Here is a 21,038-nt window from a genome sequence, read left to right as displayed (position 1 = left end):
ATGGAAGTTGGAATCTAAAGTTACGAAAAGCAGGAATAATACATTTCGCTAATCTTGCCATCGGAAGCCTTTCCCCTTTTCTAGTGTGACAGGAAGCTGGACTAGATAGGGAGGAATTGCCAGGAGAAATAATGTACGGTGTATACTGACAACCCCTTTTGAAATTACGGATTTGTGTTTGAGGGGGGCACAAAGATGGTAAGAGAGACCTGAAGCTTGGAGTCAGGGGGCTCCTTATTTTTTGCAGAAGTGAAAAAAAAAAACAGAGAATAAAGTCATTCAGAATTACATACCTGATTTTGTTCTGAGGAAATATTTACTTGGCAAGGATTAGCCATCCACTCTCTGAGGACTTATCCTTGTTTCTCAATGGGTGTTGCTATTAATGCACCCATGTTTGCATCTGCTGTTGGTGTTGGGTGCAAAGGAATGAGTTGTGCTTAACTTCTTGAGGATGGAGCATGTTTTAGATCTCCAACTATCTGATCTAGGCAAAAATTGTGTGAAATTTTGCTGTTGCTGAACATTAAGGTATTTGTGCCTTTGGGAGCCCTAGTTCTGGCAAGGCAGGGATCCTGAAGAGTGATGTGCAGGAGCAGCCTGTCTTCCAGAAACATTTAAATGGCCTCTTGAACAGCTTTCTCATTGGCGTCTCATGTCCTCTGCAGGGGGGATGGTTGTCGGTCTGCTTGACATCTTTTGCATCGCAAGAAGCAGCTGTCTCTCATGAACTGCTTGCTCATTTGGCATCCCCCACCCCCTCGCTTGCTCTGCAGAAGATCTCTGTCAGTGAAAGTGTGTCTGCCCCAGCTACTTGCTCCAAGATATATCCTGGAACAGCCGGACTTCAGTCTGGAGGACTTCATCCCGCATAGTGTCTCAGGGAAATCAGTCCCTCATAATAATATTAAGTGGTTATTTAACATTTTAAGAGTATTCAAAGCACTATCCTTACATTATTTCAGCTTTTCTTACAACACCCCTGTAAAGTAGGCAGTGATGACGAGGGGGATTTTTCCTAGTGCTTAATTCTTTCATGGAGAATTGTCCATTTCACGAGTTCATTAGTAACAAAGAATGGGTGCAAACTGCAAATTACAGTAGGCAAGCGTGGCTGTTCCTGAGTTTTTAGCTTTGTTTAAGGTATTTTATTTTACTTCTTTATTTTTGTACCTCTTTTGTACTTACTCTTTTCGAGAACAAGGTTGGGGAACCTCTGGTCCATGGGCTGAACGGGGTCCTCCAGGCCTCTCTGTCTGGCCCTCAGGAATCTCCCTAGTCCAGGCCACCTTCCATCCCTCATCACCCCACTCTGTGCCCTCCTTAAATACTTTTGTCTGGCTGCAACATAACCTTGAACATTGATAATGTCCATTGCTTGCCTCAATGGAGGATGGGGACAGGCATGTTTGTGCGTAAACTTCTGCCTTTTGCAAGGCTAGACATTATCCTTCTATACAAAGGTAAGCATCACCTCATTTGCTTGGCCTATCCTTGTTTTGGCCTTGCTCACACCTGGGATGCAGCCCCTGGAAGTTTGGCCACAAAGGAATGTGGGCTTCAGGTGGCAAAATGGCTCCTCTGCTCTGCTCTAGAGTGCTATATTCTTTCTGGTTGCCTTATGCAAATTTCCCTATTCTGCAATAATTTTTTTCTGGAAACCCCACAAAAGGCTTCAGTATCGTTTATCTCCACCTTGTGGTGTGGTCTGGGGGGAGCAAAAGCCAAAAGAATAAAGACTTGTCTGAGTTATTCCTCTGGCGGTCTTTTCATGTGGAACTATGTGCACACAGATTGTGCCAGGAATGACTTACCCCAGAAAGTGGAAACATCTGTGATAAGAAATAGACACTAGGCTTGTGGACAAGTGAGTGAGAGAGAGAGAGAACTCTTTCTTTGGGATGTCGTAGAGGTTGATTATATTTCAGAAATCAGGAGCTGGTGATGCTAGAGGGAAGTGGGATTCTTCCTGTGAGAGAGGATCATTTCAAAGAACAAAATAAGAGAGAAGATTCCAACTGTGGGATGGGTTTTCATGGGTAGGAGAGGATATATTAATTGCAATTTATCCATCCAGCCGCCCACATATGTGGGTTGAGAACAGCTTTTCAAAATCCCATCCTTGGCAGCAAAATTAAAAGCATAGGAATTACACAGTAAAACCTTGTTTTGAGCAAGTCCAGCTATGAAATAAGCTGGTTCCCCTTTCACACCCAGCTTATAAAGATTCAGGAAACAACCTGGGAAGTAAATTTAAAAATAAAAATAAAATTTACTTTATTTTTTATGCATTGCATCGCACCAACAGTAGCAATAAAAAATTGTGCAAGCAAAATACATGTACTTATTTCAGGCATGTGCCCAAGGCTGGAACAAGCAGAGGCATATGAGCATCCAATGCTTCAAAGGAAGAGGGAGGGGTGAGAGGAACAGGAAGTACTATATACTCCTTCCTCTCTAGGTGAGAAAGGGTAATGACATCACACAGAGTCCTCTCTAGTAATTGTGTTTCTATGGTCTTAGTATCTGCCTATCAGCAGTACACTTTTGTGGACTTAGCCCTTTCTCATGCTAACTAGCAAGAATATTCATTTGTTAGGTTTGGCTGCTAATCGCCCACACTAACTGCTTTTGTTTTACTCCCATAGTTGCTAATGGGAATTCAGATCTACAGTATAGAGAATAATATTGATAGGAGACAGGTGATTGAAATGTGACTAAGGGCCCCTCCAGAATGATTGTTTTTTGTGTGTAGGTATATTCCGCAGCGTGTCATTCATGTAACATTAGTGCATTAATGCAGTATTTATCCACATGTTATGCTGCTTTATTAGGTTTTCTGCCATGCTTCCCCGGTGTTATTGCTGCCTAGAGGGGCACTCTGGTGCTATAACACATCAAAAGTGGGGCAAGCAGCCAGACGACACTCAGAATGTGGAAGGAAAAATTGCAGGATTTTAGCAGGGAGCGATGGGGCAGGCAGATACCGCAGAGGAAGCAGCGTGAGCAACCCAAAATGTTTGCAGACGCAAATGGTATTGAAAGTGCAATCACGTATAACCATCACAAATAGCCTGAGCACAAATCATGATGGATGCTCAGTAAAGAGGGCATGTGGAGGGGTCCATAACAAACAACCATTTGAATTAAGAAACAGAGTTCAGGGATTTGAAATATAGTTCAGCAATTGATATTTGTATCTGGTTGCAATGACTTCCGTTAGCAGAGAGGGTACACGCTCAACATAGATAACTACAGATAGGCTTCCTTTTCCAGAGATCTGCAGAATGAGCAGTGCTCCTAAATCTCTCTTCCCTCCCCCACCACAACTTTCCCTTTCAAGCAAAAGATAAGAGGGGTAGGGATTTGCTGTCACAAGGCCAGATGTGCAGTCACAAATTTCTGGATTGGAAAAGCACTCAATCTGTTTCATATGGAAGATTCACAGGACCTTTTCAAAAATCAGGTTTTAAAGTATACATCTAAAATTATTTTGAATAGACACCCCAACAAACAGGTTTTTGAAAACACACATTTGGTAAGAAAATGTGCTCATTCGAGTTAGGATTTAATGTGTGGACTCAGGTGCAAGGTGCCAGCGGGGACCCAGGAAGGCATGGTGAATGAACACAGAACAAAGTATTGGGTTCGAATAGGCTATCACTTTATTGATCACAGATGTAAGTAGGTTTTGACATAGGCATTGGCTATGTATCCTGAATCAGTCAGCCTGACTGCTGATTGTTTGGCTGGGTGGACCCTATGACGTACATCAAACCAGGGTGATCCTGCCAGAGCCAATACTCAGGCGGGGTGCCAAGGCCCATCAGCCCCCATTTGGGCATCAGGATGAGGACCCCCTCCAGGACCCCTTTATCAGCTTTTATCGTGACTCTCTTTTGTTGACAATGTGATCATGCCCCATGGGCGGCCACAATTGGCCCATTCAAACAGGCAGGCTCCTGTGAACCCATGGGGCCACAGGAATAGGGGCCCTTGTTCCCCTTCAACAGCCACATAGGGTGGTGGGAAGGTGGTGCCCGGCTCTGCCTTATTACACCAGGCCACAAACCACTGCTCCTGGGGGACTCATGGGAAGTGGCAATTGTTGCTGTCTAATCTGCTGAAACAGCTCTCACAAAAATGCATCCTTTTGCAGGTGAGAAAGGGATCATTGGCGGATCAGAACTATTAAAGAATAACTATTTAGAATATCAAAGGCAAACCCTTATATTTTTTTATTGATGTTCTTGTTATTCATTTTAGTGTTCTGAACCGCACTCCTGTCAACCTAATTCAGGAAATAATTTTAGTGGATGACTTCAGCTCCGATCGTAAGTATTACTTTTCTTTGTTTCTCTAATTATCTTATTTCCTTTTTATTCATTTTCATGTGGCTGTATACATTTTTTCTGCTCCACTCAGGATATTTCCTCACTTTTTCATCTGAGGAAAAGAGCGAGAACAAAGGCAGGAGCAAAGCTTTGTTGCGCTTTGTTTTAATTTCCACCTGAGGAAAAGAAACTAGCCAATTTTTTCTTGTTATGGTGTCTTTCCATCGATTCTCAGTGTGACAGTCCTGCCCAGGAAGCCAGAATGCTCAGTTTGGTTTCATTAACCACCATTTTGTGGGTCATTATTGTAAGTATAACAAGTGGTGTGCACAGCTAGGAGCCCCAATTATGTAGGTTCAAAGGGGAGGAGATAATGTATGCTGCACTGTGTTTTTGGCAGACTAAGACTGTTATCCACAAAATTCTTGCTGAGGTTTTCATACAGCAGAACTATCCCAGAACAATAAGTGCCTGGAATTCTGCTGCAAGAGGCACTATCCTTTCTTGAGAAAAATAGCACAAGAGAATAATGTTTGTTCCAGCTTTGAAGCTGGACTTTTAAGTGACTTTCTCCAGTAATAAAAACAAGTGGCTAGGAAATTTCAGTTCTTCAATTTTTGTAAAACCAAAGTGAGGGCCAAATGTGTCATTAACAATCATGGCTTGTATCCAATGCAGCACTAAGTAACCATCCCGCTAATGCAACAATGTCCATGTGCACAATGGGACTTTCCTTCCCCTGTGCTGCCCCCAAGTCTGTTCTGAGGTTTTCTGTAACCCTCTGGAACAAATTTTGGGAGTGCATGGGGAAAGAGAGCAGGTCCTCTTGTGGAACAGCAAGTCCTGTTGTGGAAGCAGAAAACCTTGCGGTGACAGGATGCTTACTTAAAACTGCATTGGATACAAGTCCATGTCTGTATTTAAAAGAGAGAGAAAATAAATCATTAACAGCAGGAAGGGGAGGGGTTCATTGGGGCCATGGCACACAGGAAAGGGAGGTTTAATTCCACGCTCACCCCCGCAGTCATGATGAAAATCTTCCTCCCTCCCCCCCCCCCCCGTTGTTCTTAGGCCTGCAAGGAAAATTCCTATTAGCACCAATGGAAGAATTCCTGCTTCTAATTTCAGCTGGAAGGATTTCCATTGGGAATGCAGCAGGCAAAGGGAAAGATGGGCCTCGTCAACCTGGGAAGGTATCCCATCTGGGAGAAGGAAAACTGATACTAAACCTCTGCTGCCTTGTGGCTATACTCATTTGTGAGAAAGACTTCAGGAGTAAAGCCTGAGGAATAATCTGTACCTGCTGCCTTGTGGGAGAAGGAAAGGCTAAGGAGTACACCCTGCACAAATCCAGAGTGCAGTTCCTAAGACGGTTGGATGGCGCCTTGAATGCCTCATTCTGGCAACTCCTGCAGCCAAGCTGGTGCCAAATGTATTGCTCTGCTTTTCTTTGGACCACTTCAGGGAGGCTGAGAGCGGGGTCTTGTAGTCTGGGCAGTCCAGGACCTGCATACACACTGCCCAGGCTTACAAAACATACACTGCCGAGGCAGAGAAAACAACATGGGAGGCAGCAGTTAGAAGTTACAGTCTCTGCAGCCACAGCAGGAGTTGTGATTCTCCGAGGTTTGACTTCGCAGGGAGGCCAAAGAGGTCATTTAACTTCCCTCGCTTTCCTCGATGTGTCAGAAGATGCCATGTCACACCATATCAGATACCTTGACCCTGGAATTCACTTGTGCACGTGCTGAATTTTGATAGTCTTGGAATACATTTCATTGTTTTCATGTTCAATACAATTATAAAGCACCGTACCCAAACAGATACAGAATTACTCTCCCAATCCCCACTTTCTCTAAGCATTATTTTTATTTACATTTCATGAGCAGTATTTCCAAACCACCTTTCAACATATTCTCTCTGGGGATTGCTATCAGACCTATGAAGGGAGCATCTCAAATGAAGCCCCTCGAATGGATGTTGCTAATATAACCGGAATGGGATTCTGCTGTGTTCTTGGAGTGTGAATTACCTAAAATGGATTCATGGGCTATTTTTGTACATGGATTTCCTTGCTGAGCACATGTCCAGCAATATCTCAGTAGCCTTTAATCAAGTGTTCCTGTCACTGCATCTCAGCAATACAGCTCCTGACAAACTGCCCTCACCAGAGCAATATTTCAGGTGGCAAGAAGCTATAGAAAAATGGAGAAGCTCCAGGATAGAAGTGCCAAGAAAAGTATTTTGGCTGGTAGCCTTTGTGTGTCTTGCCAGGATACTGAAGCTGTGGGAAGATGATAAGCGAGGGGCTTCTCAAAGCCTGGAGAATAGCACACAATAAAAACACTGCTGTTGCTGGGTAGTAAGAGAGTATCAAAGTGGTGAAGTTTTGTCTCTGGGGTGTGTTGCTCCAGAGACCTCTGAAATTATTTTTCAGTGGTCAGCCATTGAAATATATGTATCATCTACAGTATTGTTGTATTAAATACTCTGGGTCAGACTAAAGGTCCGTTTAGTCCAGCACCTTTTCTCAGACCAGTGAATAGGATCCCTATGGGAAGTCTAGAAGCAGGACCTGGGTGCAACAGCACTCTCCCCACTAGTGATTCCCAACAACTGGTTTACAGGCACATACTGCACCCAACGAGACACGGGTGGCACTGTGGTCTAAACCACTGAGCCTAGGACTTCCTGATCAGAAGGTCGGCGGTTCGAATCCCCGCAACGGGGTGAGCTCCCATTTGCCTGGTCCCAGCTCCTGCCAACTTAGCAGTTCGGAAGCACGTCAAAGTGCAAGTAGATAAATAGGTACCGCTCCGGCTGGAAGATAAACGGCATTTCCATGTGCTGCTCTGGTTTTGCCAGAAGCGGCTTAGTCATGCTGGCCACATGACCCGGGAGCTGTCTGCGGACAAACGCTGGCTCCCTCAGCCTATAGAGCGAGATGAGCGCCGCAACCCCAGAGTCATCAGTGACTGAACCTAATGGTCAAGGGTACCTGTACCTTTACCTTACTGCACCCAGCACTACACAGACATAGTGGCTAGTAGCCATTGGTAGCCTAATCCTCTTTGAATTTGTCTAATCCCATTACGGCCATCCAAGAACAGCTATCCTATCCAACAGTGTGCTTCATTTCATGTGGGATGTAGACTGGCAGCTCTGCATTAGAGCCGTATGATATGGCCTGCTGTGTTTATCTTGACAGATAAAAGAGTTGAGTCTGAATGTCTTGCCCCTCTTTCAACTCTTTTCTCATTTCACTGCATTCACTCCCTTTCTTTTTCTTAGCATCCAGCCTGTGCCTCTGCCATAAATCTCTTTCATGTTTCTCCTAAAAGTCAACAGGCAGAGCTACATGTTACAGAGCAAAGACAAGGACCCTGACTCTTGGTCTTGTAATGGTGATGCAGGGATCAGAGTGGCATTTGCCTGGGAAAGTCAGGGCATGAATAGGGGAGCTGAACTTTTCCTCCACCTACTGATTCTGCGCACAACCTCCCCCTTCCCGCATTTTCTCCACAGCCAGGCATATTTCCAGCCCTGGAGTCGGCTGAGCTAAAAAGGAAATGTGTGTTTGGAGTCTTGGGGATAAATCAGTCCGCCATTTCTTCCATGCTGTTTCTCCTCCCTGCTTTACCATTAACCTCCAAATATGAGTTTGCGAAACACATGTTTTCTGATGTGCTGTGTTGTTATATCCTGAGGCAGGTTCCCTCCTGCCTGCAGTTGGGTTTGAAAGCAGCTCTCTGTTGTAGCTAATAGAATAGGTTGCAGTCCATGCTTGGTTGTGGGGTGTGTGGGGTGCCCACAACAGTTTCTCTGGTTTGCAAATGTGCCAGGGCCTCCGAAAAGCTGATAACCCCTGCCTTAAGGCGTACGCTGTCTGTGGTATCAGCTGTTCACAAACGTCACAGCATAAAACCAGGCCTCCATAGTTCCTTCTTCCCTTGTAAAGTGCCCTCTGGAAAGGACGATTTGCTTCAGAGAAGACACAGTGGCAATGGAAGTGCTTAACTTTTCCCTTGCTAGTTGTTTTCCCTCTGACTATTCTCCTCTTCCCCTCGCTGGGAGGGAAATTTGAGTGAAAGTAGGCTGGCAGAAGAAAGGTTAAGCACTCCCTTCTCTCCTACTCTAAAGCTCTCCCTTTTCTGTAGGAGCTTAGAGAAGGAGAAGGATCTGCTGGGCTTTGCAGCCCATGGCTGCCGTGTAGTGTGTAGTGTGCCTCCACAGATCTTACAAATGCTGACTAAAACCTTTGAGGCAGAGGAGGAGGAGAAGCTGAGTGGTAAGCAGACGTCTTTGGGCGATAACTTGAGGCGATAGGATTAAAGCCATTTATTTTGGGATCAACAAATTGATTAATATTGTAAATGAAAGCAAAGCTTTGCCCTCTGTTGAGGCACATGGGGAGAGTTAATTGCAGCTTTATGTCGATGCCAAACAAACTAGGCGCTGGCGCCAACTGTTTTCTCTTCTCTTCAGCTGAGGATTGCCAGCTCCTTACCAAGATACCAAAGGTCAAGTGTCTTCGCAACAGTCGACGAGAAGGTGAGTATGACAGATTTTGCAAGAATCGTTCACTTTTAGAAGGACCCAATGGTAGCACAAATTAATACTTGTGGGTTTGGGAGACATACGGCGGCCTCCTCCTCTGAACCAACCAAGTCCCTTTCCTATATCTAGTTTCATCACCATCTGATGAAGAGCCATCGCCAGCAAGAAGTTCTGTCTTGTCTGAGTTGAGTTTCAATATATTCTCTCGCATTTCAGCCCATTACAAACCTCAGGCAGTGATTCAATTGCAAAAAAAGCACCACAATTTATTCAGGTGGAAAAGATAAATAGAGCTAGGCACCATCAGTTTACTGATAAAAATCCGCTCCAAAACTCAGCACGACTTCTCCCAGTGGTTTCACTGTGAAGAAGTATGATGGAAAGGATAGAAGTCTGTTGTATTCCACAGGGAAGCACATGGGGGAGGAACAGCAATCAGCTGGAATTTTCCAGCAATTAGGAGCAGAACTACTATAAAGCAGAGCTTCCTATTCCTATCCCATATTCTGGATCCAGAAAGATGCTGTGATATAAAAAAAAGATACAGTAAGTTTAAAAGAATCAGCAGAGTTACACTCCCTGGTAATTCCCCTTGCACAGATAATAAACTAAGAGAGTCTCAGTCCTGAGTTCTAGTTAGGAATCAGGTGGAAATGGGTCTAGATATGGGAAGCACTACATGCAACTGTAGATTTGGCCACAATACAGTTCAGCCAACTTGGCTAGAAAATAAACTGGATATTGCTCCCCAATTCGTCCAAGGAGGGCTTCTTTTAACAATGGTCTTGCTGCAGCAGGGATGGGGAACTGGTGGCCCTCCAGATGTTTTTGAACCACACGCCCATCCTTCATGACCATTGGCTGGGGCTGATGGGACTTGTAGTCCAACAACATCCAGAGAGCTACAGGTTTCCCACCACAGGGCTAGATGGTACAAAGACCCCCTTCGATTAAGGATAGATTATCTTCCACAAGATGGCCATCACTTTCTCCCAGTTTATTAATTCTAGGAATTAGGGACAGAGGTCAGACTGAGATAAAGTGGTATGTGCAGATCTACCTATTCTGTCTACATCTTTGGATTTTAAAAGCTGAAACTAATCCAATAAAACCTGACCAGAGGATGATGCATCTGCTATTGACTCTGTCTGCAGTGGAGTCAAGGTCAGAGCGGAGGGGAGCGATTGTGTCCACAAAGAACACTGCAGAAATGTTGCAGCAGGCCTGAGGATTTGTAGCAATCCAAGGAAGGAGAGTTAGGTTTTGTATTGTATTTTTAATATTTTGTCGGAAGCCGCCCAGAGATGGGCAGGGTAATAATAATAATAATAATAATAATAATAATAATAATAATAGTTATTAAAGCTCAGAAAAGCTCCACTGGATAAGGTTGCACAGACTCAATGGTGGTCAAGAAGAAAGAGCACCATGGAACAGGTCTTCAAGTGGCCTCTAAGCTGTGTTCAGATAGATTTGTCACAGGCTTTCCTCTGTTTGCACTCAAGCTGTCATCCCTGTTGCCTCACTGTACAGAATACTCTACTGAGCCATGGTGAGGCCTGTGCCTTGGCAGGTGGGAAAAGTATGCCTGAGAAATTTTGTGTCAGCTGCCTGTCAACCTCCTGTCCCAAGATTGCAGTAAAAGTAATTGGCCAAATCAGCTTTAAAAAAAATCTTCCAAGGTTATCTGGAGGCCGTTTGAATCTATAAGGCCATCCTAATGGGTCCATTGCCCCAGATGCATTCACCCTAACAACGGAAAACAAAAATGCCATGCAAATTTGTGGTGAAACGTCCAAAGAGGGTTTTTTTGAGGAAAACTAAAAGGGTTTTAACAAGACAGGTGAAATTTCTCAGGGGTGTTTTGCACATCTCTACAAAGGAGTCACCACAGCTGCCCTTTCAAATTCAGCTCCGTGCTTCCCATGGTGAGAGGAAAACAGGGGGAAGCAGGAGGGGGAAGCATGAGAATTATGGCACTCAAAGCATCCCTGTTCAGGGCCTGGTTGCCCCTGAATGAACCTAACTGTGAGCAAAGGGATAGGTGCACTGCATGGTAAAGTAAGCCAAGAGCAGAGCAAAAAGAACTGCAATGCAGACGCTTATAATTGCATGTCTCAGCCATGTCAGGATGATGACGCTTTAGGAAAACCAGACACCTGTAATTTTCCCCACCTGTCCTCAAGTCTTTGGATGCCATACCAAGCTTACTTCTTCTCCTAGATAAAGAGAACGTTCAAGGGGATCAAACTGCTAACTTGCAAGTCTACTTAAAATGCTGTGGTTGGGAGAGGTCCAAAAAAGGGCACCCAATGCGCCATCTGGTCTGGTTTAGGGGGGCCAGTTTCAGTTTTTGCAGCTGATGATGTGGACAAACTACTTGCGGCGATTTGTCCAACCATCTGCCCTTTTGACCTTTATCCATTTTAGCTGATTCAAGTTAGCCAAGGGAGACTGACCGTCCAGGGGACGGTTGATGCTTTGTAGCATGAAGGAGTGCTGCCTGCCGCCCTTTAGGTGGGGTGTCCACTCCTTTAAAAAAAGGGGGGAGCCTGCCCTGGACCCAGAGGTCACTGACAACTATCACTCAAATGTTAATACTCTCTTCTTGGGCAAGGTGCTCAGAAGGGAGGTGTCAATTCAGCTGCAGGCGCTGCTAGATGATATTGATTATATAGATGCTTACCATTCTGGATTCAGGCCCAGTGTTGAGGGCCGTATCGACTTAAATAGTTCCATCCTTTTTCTTTTCCACTGTCCCTTTATATGCTACCAGCTCTCTTCTCTACACTTTTCCAGGATTGATCCGTTCTCGTGTGCGAGGTGCTGATACGGCGGCAGCTGAGATCCTTACCTTTCTGGACAGCCATTGTGAAGTCAACAGCGAATGGCTGCAGCCGATGCTTCAGAGAGTGAAAGAGGTAAGTGTGGGCAGCCTGGCCTCCTGCCCTTGCTTCACGCCACCCTCTTTGCTATTGGCTGGCTACCAGCCCCTGACGCCTGTGACAGTGGGCCTGGCTATAGTCATTGCAAATAGGAAAGAGAGCATAAGAAGAGCCTGCTGGATCAGGCCCATTTAGTCTAGCATCCAGTGGCCAACCTGTGGCTCCCGGCAACTGGTATTCAGAAACATTGCTCCCTCCAACACTGCAAGCAGAGTCACGCCTAGTAGCCATCAATAGCCCCCTCCTCCATGAATTTGTTTAATCCTCTTTGAAAGCCATCCAAGATGGTGGCCATCACTGCCTCCCATGGGAGCGAGTTCCATTAATAATAATAATAATAATAATAATAATAATAATAATAATAATAATAATTTATTTATACCCTGTCCATCTGGCTGGGTTTCTCCAGCTGCTCTGGGCAGCTTCCAACAGAATCTTAAAATACAATAACCTATTAAACATTAAAAGCTTCCCTAAACAGGGCTGCCTATAGATGTCTTCTAAAAATCTGGTAGTTTTTCTCTTTGACATCTGGTGGGAAGGCATTCCACAGGGCAGCTGCCACTACCGAGAAGGCCTCTGCCGGGTTCCCTGTAACTTGGCTTCTCGCAGTGAGGGAACCGGCAGAAAGCCCTTGGCACTGGACCTCAGGCAGAACGATGGGGGTGGAAACGCTCCTTCAGTTGTGCCACTCGAAGGGGTACTTTCTTTTATCTGTCCTGAATCTTCCAACATTCAGCTTTGTTGGAAGTCCAGGAGCTCTAGCGTTTGAGAGAGGGAGAAAAACGGAGCTTCCCGGCCTCTTATCTCCTATTGCTGAATTCCTTCTCCCCACATGCATTCGTTACACCTAAGTATAGCTTAATATGGGAGTCCTTTTTCCAGAGTTGTGTAATAAATAATGCACTGTGTGGCGTTCATTTGGGATTGTGGGGGGGAGGCGGTAGCCCCCAGGGTAGATGGAGAGAAAAAACGATGCAGCTGAGTTGGCAGTTCTCATCCTGCCTGTGCCAAGAGGGTCAGCGAAAGGATGTGACGGTGCTGCTGAAAACTCTGCCGTTTCGGAGCTGGGAGGGGAGGGCCGATCTCCCTGCCGCATTTAAGGCCTGCTTTCTCCTCAGGAAGGCAAGAAAAGAGGAGGGAAAGCTTTTAGGTAGTTAACAGGGCCCAGGAGGCAGGTGGGAGGAACTGCTATAGATGCAAATTACATATATGTTCAGCTTAATGCCAAAGGGAGGAAGAAGGTGAAACCTTAGAACTGGTGACTTAAAAAGCCTTGGCTCAATAAATCCTCCTTCTCAGTAGCCCATAAATGTCTGTTTTATATTTGCTCATAAAATCATGCTGCTGGCAGGACCAACAATAGCAGTGGCAGCTCATTGACTGCTCTTGCACGGAAGGAAATGTGCCCGGACAGCTCAGCAGCAGAGGAGGATTTGAGTCCAGACATTTCAAGAAGTTTATTGTGTTTGAGTTTCTCTATTTCAGGCCTACCTTTTTGTTGTCAGGTGCATGCCTGTTTCAGTGCCAAGAAACACGTTTGCTTATATATCTGCGCTACGGATAGTATGGCATATTTACCAGCCCTTTCCTCTCCCAGGTACTGATGTTCTGTGAGGGCAGCTTGGAGCCTCTAAAATAATTTTCACCACTGTCACCCAACTATAATTCCCAGGATTATTTGGGCGGTTGAGTGGGGTGAATAATGACGGTTATGATATAAAATAATATAAACTAGTAGACTTAACATACCTTTAGACACATGGGGGGGGAACCCCATAGCTTTAGACATTTCCCCCCTTCATTTCATCTTTGTGCCCAGATCTCAGAGCCTAACTATATGTGATGCAGGTGATGTGATTCTCAACCACATTGTGTTGTTGTTGTTGTTTAATTAAATGCCTAGTGCAGAAGGTGGCAACTGATTGCCCTTGGGAATGTGGCGTTTGGTTAGGGCAAATTTACGCTAGGAGTCAGGAGGGGGAAATCTGTGTCCTGCTGCATGTTACTGGACCCATCATCCCCTGCCACTGGCCGTGCTAGTTGGGACTGGTGGGAATTGGTATCCAGCAATATCTGGAGGGCAGCAGGTTCCCACCCATCCTGCTTTAAGCCTGTTAGTAAAATTACCATGTTAGTGAAAACTGCTCCCTTCCATGTGGCAAGTTTACATTAGGAAAACACCACTTGGAGCTCTCTTCCTAACGTAAGTTGCCTTGGAGGCAAGTTTTACCACTATCATGGCCCCGGGAAAGAGAGGCTTGAACCTCTCCTGACCATGTGCTGCGTTACTAAGGGCAATTCCCTTCTTCCCACTATGCCTGGTATTTTCAAAAATCCACAATGTGTGTCTTAAGTGTCACAAAGGGTCTAGGCCCCTTCCCTTACTTTGCCATAGCCGTCTCTCCCACACCATTTTCAAGGTCACCGTTTCTGAAGTTGCTGCCTTTTATGTGCTGTGAGCTGGTTGGATTTTAGATCTCTTGGAGCTTGTCAATGCCAGCTATCTCTGACCCCTAGGCTTCTACTGCCTAAACATGAAACATCTGTTTTGTCTGTTGGCCTCCAACCACTTTGCAGGGAGACCAGCTCTTGACCCTTTTGCCTGCTCGTTTGTCTTCCTTCACCCCTTCTAAAGATAGGCAGCCCCCAACTGTCCAAATTAACCACCCTTCCTATGGGTTTTCCTAGTGGGCTGTGCCTGCTCTAGCACGGCCTTCAAAAATTATGCCTGGGGCAAACTCCCATTGTCTTCACTTCATAGGTTTCTGCACTGCCTTTTGTATTTTGTAGGCAGCGTGTGTTAAAAAGCACAACAGGGATTCTTCACCCAAGTCCTGAGCTTGCTTCTTAAATGATTAGTCATTAATGGATTCTCTGGCTGAAGGATGTTCCTGCCTGCCAGCAGGAGATCTCAGCGCCTTCCCTGCTTGACAGTGAGCAAGCAGGCAGTGACATCCGCTGATCCTGCTTTGTCTCCATGGTTGTCTGGGCCAGAGCAAGAGGCGGGTGAACAAGCTTGTTGCAATGACCATGAGCAGAAGCTCCAAAGGGCTGGGCCTCGGTAGTTCAGCAGCCAGGCCAAACTTGGATACCAGCCCTACTTTCCTGCAAACAGCCACCTTATTCACTCCTAAGGGGGTAGATGCCGTTCTCTTCCCACCCTTAGAGCCAAAAATTGCTGGAATAGCCTCTTGGGCTGTCTATCCATGATTAGATGTGCCTGTGAGTACATACCTGGCATAGGATGCTTCCAAATGACTTGTTTATTGAATGCTTGTCCTTATTTGTTGACCGGGAGACAAGACTGCATTGGCTGTTGAATGAGCATTCATTCTGTTCTGTTTGTGGAGAGCCGGTTAAATGGCATCTCACCACAGCAAGCATTATGCTATAGCCCAGCAGGTGGCTCAGTGGTTTTGGGCTTGCCAATCAGAAGGTTGGTGGTTCGAATCCCTGCGATGGAGTGAGCTCCCGTTGCTCTGTCTCAGCTTTTGCCAACCCAGCAGTTCAAAAGCACACCAGTGCCAGTAGATAAACAGGTACTCCTGCGGTGGGAAGGTAAACAGTGTTTCTGTGCACTCTGGCTTCCATAATGGTGTTGCGTTGTGCCAGAAGCAGCTTAGTCCTGCTGGCCACATGACCCAGAAAGCTGTCTGTGGACAAACGCCAGCTCCCTCGGCCTGAAAGCAAGATGAGCACCACAACCCCATAGTGCCTTTGACTGGACTTAACCATCTGGGGTCCTTTACCTTTTTTCTTTTTACTTCCCAGTGCATGTCCCCATCACCTTTATTATTGTGAAAGTCTGATATTTTGGGGAAGTGGGTTTGTTGCACAAGCCAACCCAATCAACTATAATTGTGCCACCTGAATTTTATGGTATGTGACATAGTCCCACCCCAAAACAGCAACCGCCTGGAGGCACCCGTTGTCGGCTGTTTCAAGCAGCAGCCTTGCTAGGAGTAAGTGTTCCTAATTACCAAGGCTATTTCAGGGCAAGTGAGTATCTCTTTAATGAGGCATTCACTTTGCAGTGACGAAACCTGGAATTAAAGCCCTAGTTAGGGACACCACTTGGGATATGAGATAGACTTCACCAGCTGTCCCTGGGATGTAGCTCTGGGAACATCTGGTATGGATGCACCCGCAGAAGTAATAAGAACAGTTGGAGAGACAGACAGATTTCCCTGCAAGATGATTCAGTGGAACAATTAACATTGCCTAAGCAAGCAGACTTCATGAAACTATGAGCAAAATCAGGAGAAGGATGCGGATAAAATGGCTCTAAACGATTGTGCATCTCAAGTGCCAAAGGGAGGCTTTCGCTATCAAGTTCTCCCGTGGAATCAGAAAGGGAAATGGCTTCTGTCAGAAGCAGCAGTTTCCCACCTCCATAATTCTAGTCTGTCAACAGCTTTCCTAGGATGACAGTAGGAAATCAAAGCTTAACAGTACACCTGCATGATCTGATAGTGATTCTGATCAATAACCCTTTGAAACCATGTCCTGCATATGTGACCAGAAAATCAAGAACAGACATTTTACCAGTAGCCATTGTGTTACTAATGTCCACCCCCTCTTCCTCCTTGACTTCTGTTAATTGTGGAAGAAGTTCCTTTGAATCTCAGCTGCAACCCCCCCACCCAAAAAAAAACTAACAACAACAACTGAGGGGTTAAAATCTCCCCCCAAAAGCCACAGATTTGTCCTTTCCTTATCTCCAGGTTCCGTGCTGGGACTAAGAAAGTAAGGCAGTATGCAAATATGCTTCTCATTCCGCTATGTGCATAAATCTCATGGTCTCTGATTTCCTGACGCTTAATCTCCCTCCCTCCTGGCAAAATTCTAATTTCTTTCCTTCCTTGTCTTTTCTTTCAGGATTATACTCGGGTGGTGAGTCCTATCATCGATGTGATAAGCTTGGAAAATTTTGCCTACTTAGCAGCATCAGCAGATTTGAGGGGAGGTAGGTAAGGTGAATAAGTAAATTCTTAAGAAAGGTCTCCCTCCCCCTGGATAGGCCCAACATAGCTGGTTCCTTTTGATCTTGATGCCAAATATGCCAGAATAAAAGCCTAGGATTTCATCAGCAGTTGAGCCTGTGCTCAGAGTGTGTATATGTGTGTAATTTCAAATCTTCATGGCTGTGATTATGGAGTACAGCCTTGTACAGTTTGTGCAGAATCCAGCTTTCAGATTTTTAAACACACACACACACACACACACACACACACACACACCAGCATTTAGCCTTTCATAGTTGTTGTGGGTAACACCTGAAAATGCATTGGCAATTTCTATGAAAACAGTAAGAATCTGGGAAGGGGGTTCAGGTCACAACTGAATGAGGTTAAGTCACCTTGCTGTCAGTTCCTTCCCTGTTCCCCATCCTTATTCCTCAACCTTAAAGACCGAAACACCCTTAATTTGTGGTTTCTAAAAATAAGCTCATGCTTGTTTTAAGCCCGTGACATTATCTCTCGTTTTGCGTTTAATACTGTGGATCCATCTATTGAATCTGTAATTTCACACACCTTAAAATGAAGTTTAATAACATATATGTGCTGTGAAAGAGATTCTGCCTGAGTGTCACACAGTCCCCTATCTTTTTAAATTAGTTCTGACAATAGCTTATTGATGCCTGCATTGCAGGAGGTTGGACTAGATTACCCTTGTGGACCTTCCAGCTCTCCAGTTCCATGAACCTATGGCCAGCAGTTACCCCTTGGGCTTATGAGCTGCCCACAGTCTATGGATTATTAACTTGGAAGAAGGGCAGCTGCAGCTGATCTCCAGATGTGGCTGGAAAAGCTCCAGCCCTTTCCCTGCTTTCTCCCATTTAGCAGAAGAAGGCAGCCAAACTACATACTCTAGCAGAGAAGGCTTTATCAGGCTCCGAGGGAAAGGATAGAAATCGAGAAAGCAGGGTACAAAATAAAACAAAATAGGCTATGTTCTACACAACAGTGCGGGCTATAGGCTAAGTTTCAAAAATGGCTTATATGCAATTAGCCTAGGTCTTCACAGATGTGCCTTTATCCTGTGCCGCCAGGAGTGGGGGAGATTGACAGGTGGAGGGAATGTCATGAATCAGGAGCTGTCAAGGGGCATGTGGTGCAACCCCTCCCATAGGCAGGTGATGGCATTGATGCTTGCCAAGGCAAGAAACTGAGAAAGAGAGGTGCAAATTGAGGAGATATTTCTCTTCTGCTGCTGCCAGGCAGTTTTATTGCAGGAAAGGCCCACTTTGTGGCGTCAAGGGAAAAGGCTGGTGTGCCTAGAGACGGTTGTAGGTTAATCGAGAAGGCAATACATGGACCAGCAAGGGATTCTTAGAGGAGGGAAAGCCTGTGATGTCTTAGAGAAGCTGCTTCAGCCCAAGAGCTGGGTTTATTGGATGGAGAGCTCTCAGAGGCCATATTCCAACAGTGGGTATGGTCAAGCATACACAAATACACAACCCCCTTAACACACATTCCTAGCACATACACACATGGAAGGAAAAGAGAGAACCAGACATTAATTTAGAAAATGCGGTATGCGCACCTTCCTCCTCCTCAGCTGATCTATGCATGTTTGTTGGGGGTTGACTGGGGAGGTGGAGAGAAGAACCTGCTTTTAAAAAAAGAGTAGTAAAATAAAAATTACATAAAAACAAAGGAAGAGGAAAGCAAAGATTTCCTTGAATGAGGGGAATCTGCTTTGGAAAGCACAAATGTCTTTCCCCATTCAGTGCCATCTGCCACAGATTACTAATACAGATGACCAGCATACTAAGTGATTAATATGGGGAAGCCTTATATTTGATAAGCCCCCAGAATTTCCTTTTATTTCATTGCATTTGGAACCCAAATGCAAAGAAGTCCAGCTGCTCCACTCTGTTCTCTTGGTGGTGGGGGGCATCTACACATCCACCACCCTTTCTCCAAGTGTTGGGGAAACACTGCTTCTACTCAAGTGCAGGTCTCAACTTCCCCTCCCTCTCCGTTTTGCAGAGCCCACTTGCATACAGCTCCTGCCATTCACCTTCCTTCCCACAGGATCTACCCAATTTGCAAAAATGGTAAATTAGGCAGCATTTTATGTGATGCGCATGGGGAAAAGCCAATTACAGCGAACAGAGAGACTTTGTTCCCGGAAATACATGTCATCCCACTGAGAGTGCTGATTAACGTCTCATAACTTTGGCGGCCAATGAGGCATAGGACAGTCTGAGTGGAAGGCTGAAGCACTAATTATTGCATTTCTCTCTGGGAACACACATTGGAAGATTTGGAATGCAATTGAGCTCAGATAAATACCGCTAAGGAACAGGGTGCATCTATAGGGATACCTCGAGGCCTGGCTAACACAAGTCTGCTTGTCTCCTGCTGCCCTGAGATCATGTGCGAATAAGCAGTGTCAACACCATCTAATTATTGCTAAGCGGTATGTGTTGCTGTGTTCCAAGCTTCTTCCCAATGTATCCTAAATGGAGACTTGAAGCCTATTTTCACATTTTCCAGAAACCCTTGTTAGTTTATGGTTTTCCTCTGTATTTGAGAAACTGCAAACATGTTCTACTCTGTTCCGCATTTTAGGGTTTGACTGGAGCCTTCACTTTAAGTGGGAGCAAATCCCCATTGAGCAAAAATTGTCCAGAACAGATCCTACTGAGTCCATCAGGTAAGCTCTTTTGCTCACAACTTCATCTTTTTGTCTGATATGAGAAGCTGTTCCATTTGTTGATGTTACCACGGGAAGTGTTCAGAGGTCATGTGTGGTTCATTTAAGAGCTGCAGTTAATCAATATCTATTGTTCCCTGAAGAGTTTTAATATTCCTGACAAATACTTGCAACTCAATCTGTTGACTTGAGTGGCCTGCACTGCTATAATATGCAGTGCATAGTATATTGGTTTTTCAGGCTGTTATGAATATATGCGGCCATCTCCTTTCTGAGGCAGGGGAAATGTCATGGTCCTCATTTTAGAAATTGTTACCATTGTCTAGCAGGAACAATGAACTTTTCCAAGCTGGCGCGTGACCAGAATAGGGTCTACTGCGGCCAAGACAAGGCCATCCTTTTCCCTCAAGGTTTCAACAAAACCATTTGCACATTCTGTGGTGGTGACCTATATAGTCACTGCCTGGTTAATTCTGATATATATACACACATTCTCTCTCCACACATACTATAATGCAGATAGGTAAAGGTAAAGGGACCCCTGACCATTAGGTCCAGTCGTGGCCAACTCTGGGGTTGTGGCGCTCATCTCGCTTTACTGGCCGAGGGAGCATGACTAAGCCAGCATGACTAAGCCGCTTCTGGAGAACCAGAGCAGCGCACGGAAATGCCGTTTACCTTCCCGCCGGAGTGGTACCTATTTATCTACTTGCACTTTGACGTGCTTTCGAACTGCTAGGTTGGCAGGAGCAGGGACCGAGCAACGGGAGCTCACCCCGTTGCAGGGATTCGAACCGCCAACCTTCTGATCAGCAAGTCCTAGGCTCTGTGGTTTAACCCACAGCGCCACCTGCGTCCCATATAATGCAGATAAGGACACCAAATCGAGGAAATTAAAAGAAGGAAGATAGGTGGGTTGAAGCATAATCAGCTGATTTGCACTCATATGGGTGTCCACACTGCCTGAATTTGTGGGTGTTGGATCTCTAGTACAGTACCCCCAACTCCTCTAGTCTTAATCATCCAGGGTGATTAAGCTTGTTCTAGTGTCTGCTGGTCCACATGGCTGATTGGGACAATCACAAAGTCTGTACATTCTTCTGCCTGACTTTAGTGCTGTGGTTCAGTGTAGTGGTTAGGGTGTTGAACCTAGGAGACTGGTCTTCAAATCCCCACTCAGCCATGAAACTCTTAAGAGCATGAGAACAATAGAAGGGTCTGCTGGATCTGGCCAAGGGCCCATATAGTCCATCATTCTGTTCTCACAGTGGCCAACCACATGCCTGTGGGAAACATGCAAGCAGGATTCAAGCAGGAGAGCACACTCTTCTCTCCTGTGGTTTCCAGCAACTGGTGTTCAGAAGCATTATTTCCTCCAGCTATAGAGGCAGGGCATAGCTATGATGGCTATTAGCCTTCAGTAGCCCTTTCCTCCATGAGGAAACCCATTGGATGATCACTGTCTCTCAGCCTAACCTACCTCACAGGGTTGTTGTGAAGTTAAAATGGAGAGGGGGAGAAACATGAGTGCTGC

At 45.4% G+C, this 21,038-nt stretch overlaps 1 protein-coding gene across 2 annotated transcripts in view; it reads left to right on the top strand.

Annotated features, from left to right (window-relative positions):
• GALNT16 (polypeptide N-acetylgalactosaminyltransferase 16) overlaps positions 1-21,038 on the top strand; it is a 145,324-nt gene that overhangs the window by 100,053 nt on the left and 24,233 nt on the right. For both annotated transcript variants that reach the window (XR_014172027.1, XM_081926360.1), the window contains exons 4-8: positions 4,267-4,334; positions 8,820-8,885; positions 11,691-11,812; positions 16,718-16,805; positions 19,420-19,504. Coding sequence is in view for 1 of the 2 variants with exons in the window: in XM_081926360.1 (XP_081782486.1) it covers positions 4,267-4,334; positions 8,820-8,885; positions 11,691-11,812; positions 16,718-16,805; positions 19,420-19,504 (429 nt within the window). In the remaining variant the exon portion in view is untranslated. The remainder of the gene's footprint in view (positions 1-4,266; positions 4,335-8,819; positions 8,886-11,690; positions 11,813-16,717; positions 16,806-19,419; positions 19,505-21,038) is intronic.

Source organism: Podarcis melisellensis, assembly GCF_964234715.1.
Source record: "Podarcis melisellensis genome assembly, chromosome: 1".
Classification (NCBI taxonomy): domain Eukaryota; kingdom Metazoa; phylum Chordata; class Lepidosauria; order Squamata; family Lacertidae; genus Podarcis; species Podarcis melisellensis.
The sequence above is the reverse complement of the archived record's forward strand: the minus strand, read 5'-3'. Positions and strand labels throughout refer to the sequence as shown.